Genomic DNA, 18,628 nt, shown 5'->3' on the forward strand with positions numbered 1-18,628 from the left:
AAATTACTAAATTATGTCCTGCGCTAGTGATACTGCATTGATTCTCATGTATAACTCAGTTTTGGGCTTGGGCTACTGCAGGGTTTTTCAGTTTAGGTATTTTCATATTTCGGGCTGGGTAATCCTTTGTTGTGGCTCTGTTCTAGGCACTGTAAAATGTTTAGCAGCATCCCTGGCCCCTACCCACTTAGATGCCAGTAGCACCTCTCCATTTCAGTTGTGACAACCAAAAACCTGTCCAGAGACATTGCCTAATGTCCACTGGGAGCAGCAGCACCACAGTCAAGAACCACTGGGTTACGGTATAAGAAGATGTTAATGTCAGGCTCTCTGCGGCTCTGCCCTTGGGTGAAATACAAAACAAAAAGTGGCTTTCCGTGTGTCTTTATGCTGAAAGTGAAGCTAGATATCAAAGTATTTTAAAAAATAGAGTTTTTCCTTCTTCTTGTTTTCCAGGTTGGTTCTTTCTCGTTTTGAGTTTGAAGGCGTTTCTTCCACTGGAGAGAATGCTCTGGAGGCAGGAGAAGACGAGGAAGAGGTGTGGCTGTTTTGGAGGGACAGCAACAAAGAGATTCGTAGCAAGAGTGTGAGGGAGTTGGCGCAGGACGCTAAAGAAGGGCAGAAGGAGGACCGAGACGTTCTCAGCTACTACAGGTGCGTGGGACACATGTGGGGCTCAGATTGGGTTGCCCCAAAACAGTGGCACTTAGGAATTTGTTGCTCGTTTGTTGATTACTTCAAGGAATCGCAAGGTGTCATCTTGTGAGATTGTCTTGAAAAAAGCCAGATGTGTATTTTAGGAGTTTAGAGTATAAGATTTCAGTCAATTGACATCTGGATGTGGCTGGGTCCCAAGAAGGATGAGTGCTCACATCAGTCCCTGGTGACAATTTATCCTTAAGCAGCATGGCCTGTAGATATGGTGGTAGGTACGTAAGGGGCAGGCTGTGGGGTGAAATCCTGACCTCTCCACTTACCAGCTTTTTGACACTGGCCAAGTTTGATTTTATGCTCTAATTTCTTTATCTGCAAAATAAAGGTGATAGTGCCAATCTCACCAAATGTTTATAGACAGAGCCAGAAGATGTATGTATGTATATACATATATCTACATACTCATCCACATATCTATTTCTATAACTACACAAATATATAATAAAAATCATGTGCTTACACTAATACTTCCAATTCCATTCCAACACCATGGGGTTTATTCTAGCCTTCATTTTTTCCATTTCATGACTCGTTCCAGCTGCCGTGATTCCCTGTATGTTTCCCTGTCTGCCCGTTCCCCTGTGTGTACCTGTCTCACCTCTGCTGGCCACCTCCTCAGTCCCCAGTGTCTGCTTGGCTCCAGCTCTAAGACCTGCCAGCCCTGCCACCTGAAGGGAAGGGAAGGGGAAGAAAGAAGGGAAGTGAACCAATAAATACTTTTAAAAGAAAGGGAAAGGGAAGATAAAGCAAGGCTTTTATTAGTTTTTAATAAAATAAATAAAACTTTGCAGATAAAATGGCTATTCTTGCCTCCTGTATTCTGTTCTCTTTCATTCATGTGTGATGTGTGCATCCTATCCACATTCTCTGTGTGCTACATTTGTATGCATCTATAAATCATATGTAGTATTTTATCTCTACTTAAAATTTTATATAAATGGTACTGTACTCCAAATATCATTCTACAACTTGCCTTTTTTATTCAGTATGGGTACTGAAGCATATCTGTGTTAATAGAGGTTGATCTATTTCTTTAATTTGGACTGCTGGATGATATTCTGTTTTATTGATTTATCACATTTTCATCGCTGTTTGATATTTGGTCACATGCCACAGTTCTTCATGTCAGAAAACATCTTCATTCAAATTTTTCTGAGCATATGTATGAGTTTCCTTTCCATACTGGGAGGTGGGCTTGGAGGATATTCATATTTTAAGCTTTACTAAGCAATTCTAAATTGGATGTTTCAATGTACACGCCCACCAGTTGTAGATGACAACCTTTGTTCATATCTTTGTTAACCTTGAATATCATGATGCTTTTTAATTTTTGGTAATTTTATAAGTGTGAAATAGAGTCATGTCTATACTTGCATTTCCCTGATATCTAATGAGGCTGAGGATGTCTTCAAATCATGATTATTAGAAATACATAGGGTTTTTAAGTTAGAAGGCAATATTTGTTAGTTTGAAAGCCTATGGCTTTCTTGTTATTTCACATTTCAAGCATGTTTACTCTTTCAATGTTTGATGAATCTTCTCCCAAGTGAATGAGAAAGAGTCCCTTAATTGATCAAGTTCCAGTTAACAACATTCACTTGCAATTGGATGAAGATGAAAAGTGAGGAGTCTCCTGCTTTTGTACATGAAAGGTTTTTTTACATGTGTAGGAATTAGAGTGACTTACATGATGTAAGATCTTTAAAATGTTATAAAATTTCTAAGTAGGCTTAATATGTGTGATATCTTTAACATTTCCTACATGGTCTTTACTGTATGAAACACAGCTGAAGGGATAGAAATAGACAACCATCTTAGGCCTTAGCATTCCCCATTTATTTTACAAAGTAAACAAGGACCCAATGGAATAAGGTCGTCACAGAATTGCTCCAACACAGCTGGATAGACACGTGTTCCTGTTGGCTGTCAACCCACACTCTATTGCACAGCTTGAACAGTTCTTTGATCTGCTTGGTACCAAAGCCAAAATCCTGGTGTACAAGAGCAATTTAGGGGTGTTGATGTATGAGTTTAGTTGGCCAAATGTCACTCCCATGAAAGTCAGGGCTGCCCAGGCAACCCTGCATTCATCCTGAATGATTTCTGGAGCGTGAGCTGTGTGCCCTTGTTCTTTCCTCTAGATATCAGCTGAACCTCTTTGCCAGGATGTGTCTGGACCGCCAATACCTGGCCATCAATGAAATCTCAGGCCAGCTGGATGTCGATCTCATTCTCCGCTGCATGTCTGACGAGAACCTGCCCTATGACCTCAGGGCATCCTTCTGCCGCCTCATGCTTCACATGCATGTGGACCGAGATCCCCAGGAACAAGTCACCCCCGTGAAATATGCCCGCCTCTGGTCAGAGATTCCCTCGGAGATTGCCATTGACGAGTGAGCCTGGCCCCTGAAAACCTCACTTTACATTGTTCTGTGCGGCAGTAGATAGCCCCATATAGTCTCATTAAATCTTAGAAGAAAGATGAAGTGTTGTTTTTTTAGCTTAAAATAAAATTAAATGGATGGCAAATATTTTTTTCCTCAAGAATGTAAAAGATGGCATGATCATGTTTTTTATATCATTTATCTCCTCTTCTACAAATATTTAAGTGTGTACTCTGTGCCACACTCAAGAAATATATCAGTGAACAAGCTAGAAAGCAGTCTTTATGCTAGTTGGTGGAAGACACAATAGGCAAGATAAACGACTCAAACATATAGTTGGTGTGATATGTGCTAAGGAGGGAAAAAATAAAGTAGGGTCAAGGGACACCAAGGGTTAGCGGATGTTGACTTTTGAAGCTGAGTGACCCAGGAAGACCTCTCTGGGAATAACTTGAAATTTTGTTTCCTTTCTTTCTCCTTTCTTTTCAGCTATGATAGTAGTGGAGCTTCCAAAGATGAAATTAAGGAGAGATTTGCTCAGACCATGGAGTTTGTGGAGGAATATTTAAGAGATGTGGTTTGTCAGAGGTTCCCTTTCTCTGATAAGGAGAAAAATAAGCTTACGTTTGAGGTAACTCGCAAATGAAATGATCTGTGTGTATTATCTGCCTCTCAGTGGTCATTTTTCTATGGGGCAAATAGAAAATATTTGAGTAGGTAGTGATTTTGGTCATGATGCTCTGGTTTTGTAATGGAAAGGAATTCAGCTTGGTTTTGTTCCAGAATAAGATAAAACAGATACCAGTCACATGGCTTAATAGTAGTTATGTTCTTAAAAGAAATATACAAGGTGACTTGAACCACATAAAATGATAGAACATCACTTTGTATTAAAACTGACAAGGGAGAAACACTGTGTTTGCGATCTGCTATAGATTAATCATTTGCAGAACGTAAATCCTCGTTACTTCTGAGTTAACAATGTTTCTGAGACTACTTTTGCCTTTTAAGAGCTGTATTTCTGAGGATTGCAGAATGTTATTACCTGTGTCCTTGTTGGGAATAACTCTGCTTGCCTTGTGTTAATATTATCCTTGGGAAGCTGTGCAGAGCAAATGATGAGGTTTTTTTTGTTTTGTTTTGTTTTGTTTTGTTTTGAGACAGAGTCTCGCTCTGTCGCCCAGGCTGGAGTGCAGTGGCCGGATCTCAGCTCACTGCAAGCTCCGCCTCCCGGGTTTACGCCATTCTCCTGCCTCAGCCTCCCAAGTAGCTGGGACTACAGGCGCCCGCCACCTCGCCCGGCTAGTTTTTTGTATTTTTAGTAGAGACGGGGTTTCACCGTGTTAGCCAGGATGGTCTCGATCTCCTGACCTTGTGATCCGCCCGTCTCGGCCTCCCAAAGTGCTGGGATTACAGGCTTGAGCCACCGCTCCCAGCCGGTCTTTTTTTTTTAATTAGTCATCAGAGCAGATCAGTAGCTCTCCATTTCTTATTTTTCCTCCTTATGAAACAAAATGAAATTTTATCAGAAAGTGCAAGGAAAATACATGCCTTCTCTTACCATAAGGAAGGTCCAAATCTGTCATTTCTAAACTGGTCAACATCAAATGGATTTGAAGGGGGTGCAGTTTATGTAATACCATCTTCTTCTTTTATTTTATACAATAGGTTGTAAATTTAGCTAGGAATCTCATATACTTTGGTTTCTACAACTTCTCTGACCTTCTACGATTAACTAAGATCCTTCTGGCCATATTGGACTGTGTGCATGTGACGACAATCTTCCCCATTAGCAAGATGGCGAAAGGAGAAGAGAATAAAGGTAACAATGATGTGGAGAAGCTGAAGAGTGAGTATCTGAGGGTGCCCATACATCTGAGAGATGCCCTCCCAGCCTTTCCTGTTACGCTCATGTCATACCCTATGTGTGATGCCACATCCTTTCTTTGCTCATTCCTTCCCAACTTTTCATCATGAACATTTTCAAATACTGTGTAAAGAAAAGCTGGAAGAACAGTATGATGGAGTCCCATGCACCCATGACTTTGAGTCAACAGTTATTCACATTTTACTGTCTTTCCTTTGTATTTATGTGTGAGTCATGTGTATATTTTGTTGAACAATTTGAAAGTTACCTAACACTTTGAATGTTTATATAACAAATACATGTCCTGTTGTTGTCCTTGACATTCGTGAGGCCCTTGGTAATAATATTTGTTTAGGATGTAAGAAAATTCAGGCTTGTATCTTGGTAGCTATTTCCACTTTGTGAGTAGGACAATCTGCCTTTGCATGTTTATTTCTTCCTCTGTTTTAGGGTCAGAGTCGGCAGATATTGGTATCATGTATCAATTATTGTTAACTGGTCTTCTGCAGCTAGAACAGAAAAAAGTACATTGACTTATCTCTATTTGCTAGGTCTTATGCTAAGTCATGTTGCATTATACCATTTAGTTCTTTTGTTGAGCTCCTTTATTTCCATTTTATAGATGAGGAGACTGAGCCTCAGAGGTAATATGATGCACCTAAGGTCAAGCAGCATCAGGATCTGTGCCTTGTTAACTTTATATACCTAGTTCTGTGCTCATAACAAGCACATAGTTGATGATCAATAAAATTTGGGCAGGGCACAGTGATTCATACCTATAATACTAGCACTTTGGGAGGCTGAAGCAGGAGGATTGCTTGAGGCCAGGAGTTCTAGACCAGCTTGGGCAATATAGAGAGAACCTATCTCTACCAAAATAAACAAACAAATTAGCTTGAGTGTGGTGATGTGTGCCTGTAGTCCTAGCTACTTGAGACGTTGAGGCAGGAAGATTGCTTGAGCCCAGAAGTTTGAGGCTGCAGGGAACCATCATTGTGTCACTGCACTCCTGCCTGGGCGATAGAACAAGATCCTGTCTCTAAAGAAAATTTGCAAAAATGAAATTTGATGGGCGAGTTAATATACATAAATGCCCCTCTGGGGATTTTGAAGTCCATGATCTTTCTATTGCTCTCAGAAGCCCAGATTTTTGATGTGCATTTACCTTTCCAGGTTTCCAGGGTCCTGAGATTATGCTGGAATAGGGATATGTTAAATAATTTATCTCAAAGAGCCCCTGCCCCTTGACAGATGCCTCTGAGCATTCTCTGGAGACGTGGTGACCGTGGTCTGTCCTGGCCTTTCCTAGGCAGTAACGTGATGAGGTCTATTCATGGCGTGGGAGAGCTGATGACCCAGGTGGTGCTCCGGGGAGGAGGCTTTTTGCCTATGACTCCCATGGCTGCTGCCCCTGAAGGCAATGTGAAGCAGGCAGAGCCTGAGAAGGAGGACATCATGGTCATGGACACCAAGCTGAAGATCATTGAGATACTCCAGGTATCCACCAGCTGGAGCTGGGGCAGGGAGGGTGTGTCACAGGGGCACTGTTCAGATCCAGTCCCTCTGTTCTGATGGAGCCCAAGGCTTTCTGGGGAGAAAATGGGAGCAAATTCTTAGCTCATCCCTCTATGTTGTTTATGAGCTGGCTCCTCCTCTTCGGAGGCTGAGAAGTCCCGCGGTCTGCCACAGCAAGCTGTGTCCCAGGAAAGCCAGTGGTGTGATTCAGCCTGAGTCCCAAGGCTGAGAACCAGAGGAGCTGAAGGTGTAAGTCTCAGTCTGAGGCCAAAGGCCCGAGAACCTGGAGCTCTGATAGGCAGGAAAAGATGAGTGTCCCAGCTCCAAAACAGGTGGATTCGGTCTTCCTCCACCTGTTTGCTCTATCCAGGCCCTCCGTGGATTGGATGGTGTCCACTCACACTGGGTGAGAGCAGACTTCTTTACTCAGTTCACTGATTGAAATGTCAGTCTGTTCTGGAAACCCCCTCATAGATGTACCCAGAAATAAGGTTGTACCAGCTATTTAGGACCCGGTCAAGTTGGCATCTAAAATTAACCATCATGGTTACTTTTGTACAACACTGAGTTTGAGGCCCTGGGAAGATAGCAAATAGGATGTCCACCAGACAGTAGGACACATTCACTGAGAGCATGGAGGCAGGCAACAGATCTGTCTCCCTCTGGAAGAGGTGACAGCCGTTGGACTGGGAAAAGTTGCTGGGAGGGCTAAGCAGAGACAAGGGGAGAATAGAAGGAAGAATGTGAGTGAGATCCCTACATGATGTCAGCTGCTCGATCTTTCTTTTCAGTTCTAGCAGCAATCCTGGGAAAAGTGACCCTGTGTTGGAATAGAGGGTAAGGGAATACAGGAGGCAAAAGAAGAGGGTGTCCAAGGGTTTGTACCCAAACCAGGGGAAACAACCAGGAAATAGGAACCAAGCTAATTTTCCATAGTAAAAGCAAGTTATTTTGTTAATTATATTAAATCCAAAGCAGGCAACTTTACTCTTCTCAGTCTTAGGCCCAGAGTTGGCATTCAGCACTTACTGAAATGGAGTCTTGTTTATTATAGACTCCATTTATGGAGCCAGGAGTGAGTGATTTAGTGTTCTAATTGTTAAATTAATTGCCAGGATGCTGAAGTTTACACTAGAGGCTAAGGTGCTATGGGCAGACTTCATATGCCCCATGGAAGTCTGCTGTTGTTAAAATGAGTGTTGAAATCTAAGCCAAATATTTGGCTTACTTAGTGCTTAAGGTAATTGATGGAGCTGATACCAGGCCCTGCCAGTGTGTGGTGGCTTGGCAGAATCAAGGTGGTATGTTAATGTAACCAATCTGTTTCCATTTCCACTTGAATCTTTAGTTTATTTTGAATGTGAGGTTGGATTATAGGATCTCCTGCCTCCTGTGTATATTTAAGCGAGAGTTTGATGAAAGCAATTCCCAGACTTCAGAAACATCCTCCGGAAACAGCAGCCAAGAAGGGCCAAGTAATGTACCAGGTTAGTGATTCAGAATGGAATTTCAGCCATAGAATGGGACCTGGCTTTAAGGAAAATGGGGGAGAGCAAACAGTATCTTCTAGAAAAAGGGTAAAAATGGTTTTGATTATTGTGCCAGGGCATCCTCCTGGCACTTACTCTTTTTGAGCAGGGGAATAATTGATAGAGCCCAGATTCCTTCTGAGTTGGATCTTGTTTCCTTCCATCTTGGAGTGTCTTAATCATGTGACAGTTGAGGTTTCCAGCGTTGTGGTTACCCACCCCCCCAAAAAAATACCAAAATAAAAACAATAACAAAAAACTCTCCAGGAGACCTCTTGTTCGCTAGCAGCTTTTACTCATGTTGGAAGTTGTTCCCTGTCCAGGAACTAGTGGTGAAGGGAGAGGGTAGTAGTAGAAATAATCCCATCTATCAAACCCAAGCTTCCATGAGTGAGATCATCACTCTCCTTTACCAGGCGACCATGCAGTGAGGGAGGAAGGGGCAGGAATATGGAATATGGGGGTAACATCATCTGGGTTAGTCACTCTGCATAGCTTTGCAATATAATGTCCTGGAAGATTTGGGGTTAACGCAACAGATTTACCCTGCAAAACTTATGTATGAGTTCACCGGCAGCATGTTTGCAGGCCTTCCTGCATCTGAAGTGATATGTTCTAACTTTTCAGGTGCTCTTGACTTTGAACACATTGAAGAACAAGCAGAAGGCATCTTTGGAGGAAGGAAAGTATATTTTCAGTTACTGTTTTGTAGGTGGTTCTACAGTTGGGAAGTCTGCTCTTCCAGAGCTTTCAGAGGCCTTCCCTTTATTATGTTAGTAAATGTTTAGTCTCTGGGCTTAGGTTGTTTTGGTGCTATCTTTGGAACTGTTAGTACTGAAGTCAGAGTTATCTCAGTTGGCTTGATTGGGAGGAGGGAGAGAGAGAGAGAGTGTGTGAGAGTGTGTGTGTGTGTGTGTGTGTGTGTGTGTGTCCCACCTAGGACAGAAAGGATTTAAGGAGATTTCCCAGAATACCTACATTACAAGATTATTTTTACATAGTGAGGAAATGCAATCAAAAGAAAGAATAGAAAGAGAGAGGGGCTCAAAACAGAGTGAAGTTAGTAAGATCATGTCCTGCTGTTGGGCTGTAATTTTATCCCTGAGCTCCTTACAGGCTATGCAACAAAAAAAGCAAAATCTGTTCTTTCATGATTTCTAATATTAATCTATGAATCCCTTTAAAAAATACCACACTGGTCAATTTTGACTTAAGACATTATTATAATTATGGAACCCTTATACCTACAGGTATAAAATTTGGTATAAACACCCTGTGCATGTAGTTCTTATAATTAGCACACTTGGTTTGATTATTGCTTTATAACATATTACTCCAAAAAACTTAAGGATTCAAACAACCACCATTTTATTAATACCTCTCACGGCCCTGTGGCTTGATTAAACTGGATGGTTCTTCTGCTGGTAGTCACTGTTGGGTCTGTCACACTGTAGTGAGGTGGTAACTGGGGCTGGCACATCCAAGTTGCACTCACATTTCTGACACTATAGCAGAAATGCCTGCAAGGCCAGGACTTCTTTCTCTCTCTGTCCATGTGGATAACTTGGGCTTCTTTACAGCATGGTGGCTGACTCAAAGAGCAAATGTTCTAAGAGGACAAGCCAACAGTATGCAAGTGCTAATTGGGCCTCTGCTTGCATTGCATTTCCTAGTATCTTATTGTTCAAGCAAATCCCGTGGCCAAGTTCAGTGTCAGTGTGGGAGGGGACTACATAAGGGTTTGAATACTTTGTTGGGGCCCACCAGTGTTAATAGTCTACCTTCAAGCTTAATGTAAAACCTATGAAATTTGAATTAGCAACGTTGTATACTGTGATGGAAGATGTTTATCTGAAATTTAAACAAGGTGTTGTGAGTTTATCTTAATACAGGTTCCATGTGCTGTGTGATCACTCAGCTCTCCCGCCATTTTCCTCGTATTAAACAGCACTGAAACCTTCACACCTTTTTGGAATACACAGCATGAATACAGTATTTATAAAGTCCTCTCTGTGCTTTTCTTATTAGCCAGCAACCATGAAGGTTCCACCATTTGTCATTCATTTGCCTCTAAACCCAATGTAGATGCAGACCCAGTAATTGACTGGCAGTGCTCAGTTATGGAGTACTCTGCCATTGGATCTAGGATATGCTTATTAATATTTAATATAGTCAAGCATGGTGGTGCATACCTACAGACCCAACTGCTCAGCATGCTAAGGCAGGAGGATGGTTTGAGCATAGGAGTTTGAATTTCGCCTGGGCAACATAGCGAGACCTCATCTCTAAAAATAAAATTACATAAACTAATAAGAGAAACACATCCTCTTGCAGTTCTCAGACCACAGATGAAGCCCAGCAGAACACCCTATGTAGATGTTGAGAATCTGGTTCTGATGCTAGTCTTGTCACTTTGGGAGGGGAGGGACTTTGGCTTAAAATTTGACTTATCTTTTATGATGACATCTTACTTGTCTCCTCACCTCACAATATAGTTGAAGATGAAGCAAGGCGGTATTGTTAAAGGAGCTAATGAAAAGTGAAATTGCTTGTCTGGAGATCATAGTGCTAGAAATCTAACCAGGTTAGGTGCATCTGGGTCCAAGGTACGTGAGAGGAGGCATTTGTGATTCATCTGGTCTTTCCCCCTCCCTGTGCTCCTTTAGCGAGGAGAACACCCCACTGGACTTGGACGATCACGGCGGCAGAACCTTTCTCCGTGTCTTGCTCCACCTGACGATGCATGACTATCCACCCCTGGTGTCAGGGGCCCTGCAGCTCCTCTTCCGACACTTCAGCCAGAGGCAGGAGGTGCTCCAGGCCTTCAAACAGGTAGCTCAGGTCACCCACGTGTGTGTTGTCTGTCCAAGAAGCTGTTGTGTGCACCTAATGGATTGCATTCATTAAGGTTCAACTGCTGGTTACCAGCCAAGATGTGGACAACTACAAACAGATCAAACAAGACTTGGATCAACTGAGGTCCATCGTGGAAAAGTCAGAGCTTTGGGTGTACAAAGGGCAGGGCCCCGATGAAACCATGGATGGTGCATCTGGCGAAAATGGACATAAGAAAACGGAGGTGAGTGAAACACAGGTTAGGCTGCCAAAGTAGGTGGATGGGCTTCTCAAAACTAGCAAGCATCCTCCTCTGGTTTTAGGTATAAATGTGATAGAATGGGATTTATTTTCAAGAGATCTGCTTGTTAAGTCGCTAAGATCACAGCTGTTGGCCTAGGAAATAAGCTATGAATCAGAGTTTAGCTATGTCTCCTGTGCAGCCTCAGACTGTGTAGAAGAGACTTTGACGTTGAGTGAATTAGCACCAGGTTTCCCTTACAGACCCACTTGGGAATTGACCTGTTCTCTAGCCGTGGCCCAGCCCACTATCCCCTCCCAAGGAAACCCATAGCAAGTAGGTAGATGAGTGGGGCATAAACCCAGCATGACTATTGGAAAACAGTGCAGCACTCCCTTTCTTTCATAAAGATTGATGCTAGCTGTAACAAACTGACAGTAGCCCATGAGTCGTACAGATCACACTTGTGTTCACTTTGGTTCCTAGGAGGGAAATAACAAGTCACAAAAGCATGAAAGCACCAGCAGCTACAACTACAGAGTGGTCAAAGAGGTAAGCTCTTCCCCCACCACCGTATTTCCCTTCTTTATGAATTCTCTAAGGGGCTTTCATTTGTGATAGTCAAGTTGAAGGTACAAACATTTGAGCTTTTTTCTTCGTGTGGTTTAACAGGGAGAAAGTAGAGCTCAGAGGTTAAGCTCATGGATTTTGGCATCAGATCTGGGCTCCACACCCAGCTGTGTTCTTCTTCTTATTTGTGTCCTCAGCTTCCTCACTGTTTATAGGTGCTACCTTTTATAGGCACCACATATTTCTGAAGCTTTACAATTGAAGGAAGGACTAATTGAGAAAACTGTCAGGGGTCATCTAAGTGCCTGGCACACAGCATCCCCACTGAGAGCTGTAGTTCTTTAGAAACCTTTGCTTAAGCTGGTTCAAAGTTGGGAGGCTGGGAGCTTTGTGTGTTTTACCCCAGAGCAAACTCTTCCCAGGGTCTCAGCAATGATGCCAGGTCATTCCATTTTAAGTGATACCTCTGAAACTGTCCCACTTGTTGTTGAAGCCATTATCCCCTGCTTATTCTGGAAGACGTGCCCTTAGCCTTATGGATTTGGCTTGATGGAATTAACAGAAATGCCACATACTGAAGGAATTTCGTTGTAGGTTTTTAATGCATTATTCCCTTTGCCTACCTGCCCACCACCACCCCCTGCAATCTGTTTTCCAGCTGTAGTTCCTAGTTTTCTGAGACTGATTTCTTTCTTTCTTTCTACTAGATTTTGATTCGGCTCAGCAAACTCTGTGTTCAGGAGAGTGCCTCGGTGAGAAAGAGCAGGAAGCAGCAGCAGCGTCTGCTCCGGAACATGGGTGCACACGCCGTGGTGCTGGAGCTGCTGCAGATTCCCTATGAGAAGGTGAGTGGGGCCTCACGCTCAGCAGCTGCTCCCAGGATGGGGCGGATTCCTGGGTTTCCCCAAACCCTTCACATCTGGATATTGTTGGTGAAGAAATGCATCCAGTGTGACTATTGTGACTACAAAACAATTTCAGATATTGATATGAAACAGAGCATCTGAAAAATAAAGTACAGTCACCCGTGAATAATCCTCATCCCCAGTTTTAAGATTCTGTAAAGAAAGAGAGTCCATTTATTCTCCATACTCCCAAGCCGCATTGGATACAGACATCTTGGTCTGTGTCAGAGCTTAGACCTCTGTCTACCCACGGGTTGGTGTGTTTCAATTTCATTTGCAATGTGACTCAAGCAATTTAAGTAACACCAGCTATTAAGTGCATGTGGGAACAGGGGATGTGCCCACTTTTGAGGTCCTCACTAAGATGCTGACATCTGCTTAAGTATTTGGATTTATCAGGTGATGCTTTGATGTAGGTCTTTTCTGTTGTTGGAAGTTGTACTTTGCCTCTAATTTTTCACATAAGTATTTGTCATTGATATGTATTTGATTTACAGAGGCAGGAGCAGGCTGACAGTGCTTTGAGTGAATGTAGGCTGACAAGACGCTTATGAAGTCATTTGTTGAAGCCTACAAGACCCACTGGGGTATTTGTGTGGTGCCCACTTGACAGATGAAGAGACTGAGGCTTTTGGGGGTGTTTAGAGGTAAAGGGCTCAGACTCAGGTCTCTTGAGTTGACTATTAACTGCTAGAGAGACTGATTTGCTAGAGAAGAGTCACCTGATGAAGGTCATTTCTAGGTGCTTGCAGGGTGCCAGGCGCTATGCGGAGGCCTTTATACACATTATTAGCTCTTGCCATCCTCAAGACACATGGATGAGATGAGTGGTGCTATCTTCAGCCCCATTTTCGATGAGAAAGCTGCAGCTGGAGAGGTTCAGTAACTTGCATGGATGGCACAGCTATGTACAGTGAAGCTGACTCCACTTCACTGTGGAGCTGGGACCTGCTGCCTTCCCTGTGCCTGTCGCCTTCCACCCTAGGAAATTTCTTGCAAAAGGAACTTCCTCCTCAGTCATGGGGACCATATGAATTGGGCAGGTCAGGCCTTTCAATAGCTACGAATACAGTCCAAGCGTAATCCCTGTCATAGGTATAATAACATAGCTAATTTGCAGTTGATACAGGTGTGCATATCATCCAAACTTTGCCTATCATTTAGACCAGAACCAACAAACTGATCTACCTCCTCTTGTGTAAGGAATGCGAGGGGATCATTTACTGACCGTAGTGTTGTCTCATAATATCATCAGTTTCCCTAATGAGAGTCATGCCTTCATAGAGCGGGATTAATCTACAGGTAACCAGATGTGGTTGGAATTGGTGACTCAAAGGCAGAATATCGTGTGTGTGTGTGTGTGTATATGTGTGTGTGCACATGCATGCTTTTATTTACTTTTGGATGGGCATGGACTTCCAAAGAATGGTGGAGGAATCCTCCACAGGTAACCTCTTGTGACTTGATGTCTTTGGGGCTTGCTTACCTTGGAAAAATCCACTTCACACCACAAAGGTTCTTCACTTAGCTTGTGCACAGCAGATTCCTTTTATACAGGAGGACTGGAGGCATGTGGAACTGTTTAAGGTTACTGCTGTCAACCAGCAGTGGCTGTCTATCCCAAGCCCTCTGATTTCTTAGAGCTAGAAGGTTCACCACTCCTCCTGTTAATAAGGGAAAAATGTAATCCCCATTATGTTGTCCTGGGACTTGCTATTAATGTCCTTTTAAATTTTCCTCTGTTTTGGTTTGATTATCAAAGCTGGGAGCTCACCTTTCTCCCTTAGCTCTGTTTTATCACAGAATTATTTTTCTAGACCAGGGGTTAGCACACTATAGGCATGGGCCAAATGTAATCCACCACCTGTTTTGAACAGCATGTCAGCTAAGAATGGTTATTACATTTTAAAATAGTCACATAGGTACCTATATAATGTCCTTGATATTCCCTCTGTACCCACAAAGCCCAAAGTATGTGCTGCCTTGCCCTTTAAGAAGAAGTTTGCTGACCTCAGTCTAGCCCGGAACCAGTAGCTAACATTTACAGAGTAATCACTGTCTAAGCACTTCATGTGACTTTTCTCATTTAATCTTCATAGCAATCGTATGAAGTGTGCACTTTTGTTATCTCCTTTTCATGGATGAGTAAACAGCGACACTGAGAGGCTAAGAAATGTGCTCCAGGTCATACAGCCAGGAAGTTGGAGATCTGGGATAAGAGGAACGTAGTCAGGTTTGGGGACCTGCATTCCTACCTGCTATCCTCTCTTGCCTCTGAAATGAGGTGATGGCTCTGAAGACTTAGGAAGACTATTGTGGGCTGTAAAAATATGAAGGGTGATTTCCATTTTAGAAATTCTTGTTTTTACTTTCTTAAATGTTTGCTTGTTTAGAATTGGACACAATGGTCATGGGTTTTATAGAATTGGCTTATTATAGAATATTTAACTCTACAAATACTGAGTTTATGCTATTAATGTATGAATCAGATAATCCAACCTGTGAAATGCCAGGGAGGGTATTATCCCCATTTTGCAGATGGGGAAACTAAGTCTGAGGTTAAAAATTGTACTTGAGATGATAAAGGAGTTATGGCAGGCACAGTTGTTCTAATGTATAATCTAAGGAGATTTCCAGTTCGCCATGTAAGCTGATAGCAAAAGTTAATGTCTAATAGGTTGGACAACTTAAAAAGGTGAACCCAAGAGGGAAAATGACTACTCAGCATCAGTGAGGAAGTCAGCCCCTGTTCTGTTGTCAGTCCCTGTTTTTGTTTATTTTTAAAATTTTTATTATTTTTATTTTTTATTAGAGATGGGCGTCTCACTATGTTGGCCAGGCTGTTCTCAAACTCCTGCCCTCTAGTGATCCATCCAAAGGGGTAGGATTACAGGTATGAGCCACTGTGCCCAGCCACTCCCTGTCTTTAGAAGTAGGGGGTTCAGAAGTTTCAGTCCTTGCTGGATGATGGACTTGTGGATGCCTTCTATTAGCCTTCACTCTGCAGTGCTCCCTCCCACCCAAATAAGATCTTCACTTTCATCATTGAGCATAGACAAGTTTTTGGCTTCTTTTCAGGGTCAGCAGTGCAGCCCCTCAATATTTACCCACAACAGGCCCCCAGCAAACACCTTCTGACTCCCACGTTAGCAGGAGGTGTTGGGTATAGGAGAAGCTGGTCTCCTGGCCCAGCAATCAGTGCTTTCATCTCTCTCCTCCCACACAGGCCGAAGATACCAAGATGCAAGAGATAATGAGGCTGGCTCATGAATTTTTGCAGAATTTCTGTGCAGGCAACCAGCAGAATCAAGCTTTGCTACATAAACACATAAACCTGTTTCTCAACCCAGGGGTAAGACTTGAGGCCAGTCTGCAAATCTGTAGAGGGAGGAGGGCAGGGAAGAGGGAGGAGGAACAGCTTGTTCTTTGGCTATTGTGGCTTCTGGGGCTTGTTATAATGCAACATTCATTCCAAAGGGGAACATTTTCATAATTTATCAGGAGGACATAAATACTCATCTTTTGGGGATGGAATGGCAGGAGTTGGGGAGGGGAAAAGGAGGAAGGTGAGATGGATAAAGTAAGATACATATCTTTATTTTCCTAGTCAAGTCCTTCATCGTATCAAACTTCAGCAATACAGAGGGGCTGAATCTCTCTCCTGCCACATCTTCCTGAGGTCATGCATAAAGTTTTCTGTGGCTATATATACATATATAGTATCTCCATATCAAACATATCTATAATACATCTTAGTTTGTTAAATATATTTCTGAAAGTATATTAAATGTGTTATAGGCTTTGTAAAGAAAAATGATGCGCTCTACACATTGTCTTGTGTTCTGCTTTTCTCACTTAACACATTATGGCTGCCTTTGCAAATCAGAGAGAGAGAAATTTTTCTCATTCTTTTGATGGCTAAATGACATTCCATAGAATGGCTGTAACTTTTAAAAAACCATTCTTATATTAATGGACAGTTAGGCAATGTCTGATTTTTAGCTTTGTAAACAGTACTGCAAAGGACATCTTTGTGCATGCGCACACTCACTCAGTAGTACTGCTAACACTTTCCAGGAAAAGGAGTGCTGAATTGTAGGATAATATAGGTTGAGTATCCCAGATCTGAAAATCTGAAATCTGAAATGCTCCAAAATTCAAAGCTTTTGAGTGCCAGTGTGATGCGCAAAGGAAATACTCATTGGAACATTTCAGATTTTAGATGTTTGGATTTGGGATGCTCAACCAGGAGACTATAATGCAAATATTCCCAAATCCAAAATGTGAAACCCTTGTGCTCCCAAGCATTTTGGATAACAGATACTCAACCTGTGTTCCCTTGGTGTCATGTTAAAAGAAAGAAAAGTCAAAAGATAAAAGGATTAAATCCTCCACCTCACCCCAAACGTAAAACTCAATAACTGTGGGTAAAAAGTGAAAAATAAACCTTCTAGAAGGTAATATGCATGGCTGTGTGGTAAGCAAAATTTTCTTACAAGGTATGCAAAGAACACTAATTATTTTTGAAAATTGATGAATTGGACTTCTTTTAAGAACTTCTGTTTGTCCACTGACACCATTAAGAGCATCCAAAGGCAAGGCAGAGAGTAAGAGACATTTGCAATGCACGTTCTCAACAAAGAATTCATATCCAGAATATACATAACACACTCAAAAAAGTCACTAAGGAAAAGGTTGACCTTTTAAAAATAGGCCAGGTGTAGTGGCTCATGCCTATAATCCTAGCACTTTGGGAGGCCAAGGCAGGCAGATCACTTGAGGTCAGGAGTTTGAGACCAGCCTGGCCAACATGGTGAAACCTTGTCTCTATTAAAAATACAAAAATTAGCTGGGTATGATGGTGAGCACCTGTAATTCCAGCTACTTGGAGGCTGAGGCAGGAAAATAGCTTGAACTCAGGAGGTGGAGGTTGCAGTGAGCCAAGATTGCACCACTGCACTCCAGCCTGGGTGACAGAGCAAGACTCTATCTCAAATAAATAAATAAATAAGAATGTAAAGGCAAAAAACTGGAACAGATACCCTGTTGGAGAGGATATCCAAATGGCCAATAAATGTGACAAAGTGTTCAACATGATTAGACATTAGAGAAATGCAAATTATGTTTAGCCACAGTAAGCTGTGACTAAAATTTAAAAGACTGACAATACTAAGTGTTGACAAGGATAGGAACAGCTGGAATGTAGAATGCAAGTTGTTAACATCTTTTGAAAGCTGTCAGTATCTTCTAAAGCCAAACATACTCATACTTTGTGACCCAGCAATTCTGTTCTTGGACCCAACAGAAGTATGAATTTAAGTACACCAGAAGGCATCTGTAAGAATGTCCACAGCAACTCTAGTATTTATAATACTAGTAATGTTTCTATTAAAACTGGATCCTACTCCAAATATCCTTCAACCATGGAATAAAGATATTGTCATATATTCATGCAATGGAACTTATATATCAGTGAAAAAGAGTACAAGAGGTTTAAGAACAGGCAAAACTAATCTAGTTATACAAGTCAAAATAGTAGTTAAATTGTGAGATAAGGCATAAAGGAGACCTGTTTTGTTTCTTGATCTGGGTGCTCAAGGTCCCTTTGTAATCTATTCAACTGAATGCTAATGAGTTGTGTATTTTTCTGTATGTTTATTTGTATGTCAGTGAAAAAAGCTTACTAAAAAGGTAGTGCAGAAGCAAGAATGAGAGAAATCTATCTTCATGGGTTTAAATGCTTCCCTTGTGTGTGTTTTCAGTGGACTCTTCTTTTTCTCACTTTTTAATCTGTTCTATCAGCTTTTTGACCTGTCCCTGTTCTCTTTTCCTCACTCTTGTGTCAGATCCTGGAGGCAGTAACCATGCAGCACATCTTCATGAACAATTTCCAGCTTTGCAGTGAGATCAACGAGAGAGTCGTTCAGCACTTCGTTCACTGCATAGAGACTCACGGTCGGAACGTCCAGTATATAAAGTTCTTACAGACAATTGTCAAGGCAGAAGGGAAATTTATTAAAAAATGCCAAGACATGGTTATGGCTGAGGTGATTGTTATATATTCTATA

At 42.1% G+C, this 18,628-nt stretch overlaps 1 protein-coding gene across 1 annotated transcript in view; it reads left to right on the forward strand.

The window, feature by feature from the left end:
- LOC105477623 (inositol 1,4,5-trisphosphate receptor type 1) overlaps positions 1-18,628 on the forward strand; it is a 356,056-nt gene that overhangs the window by 177,590 nt on the left and 159,838 nt on the right. Inside the window, exons 20-32 of the mRNA XM_071092119.1 lie at positions 457-654; positions 2,856-3,107; positions 3,588-3,729; positions 4,767-4,947; positions 6,275-6,462; positions 7,829-7,967; positions 8,637-8,695; positions 10,680-10,841; positions 10,918-11,088; positions 11,572-11,637; positions 12,363-12,500; positions 15,787-15,912; positions 18,407-18,607. Of these exons, the coding sequence (XP_070948220.1) occupies positions 457-654; positions 2,856-3,107; positions 3,588-3,729; positions 4,767-4,947; positions 6,275-6,462; positions 7,829-7,967; positions 8,637-8,695; positions 10,680-10,841; positions 10,918-11,088; positions 11,572-11,637; positions 12,363-12,500; positions 15,787-15,912; positions 18,407-18,607 (2,023 nt within the window). The remainder of the gene's footprint in view (positions 1-456; positions 655-2,855; positions 3,108-3,587; positions 3,730-4,766; positions 4,948-6,274; positions 6,463-7,828; positions 7,968-8,636; positions 8,696-10,679; positions 10,842-10,917; positions 11,089-11,571; positions 11,638-12,362; positions 12,501-15,786; positions 15,913-18,406; positions 18,608-18,628) is intronic.

Source organism: Macaca nemestrina, chromosome 2, assembly GCF_043159975.1.
Source record: "Macaca nemestrina isolate mMacNem1 chromosome 2, mMacNem.hap1, whole genome shotgun sequence".
NCBI lineage: Eukaryota > Metazoa > Chordata > Mammalia > Primates > Cercopithecidae > Macaca > Macaca nemestrina.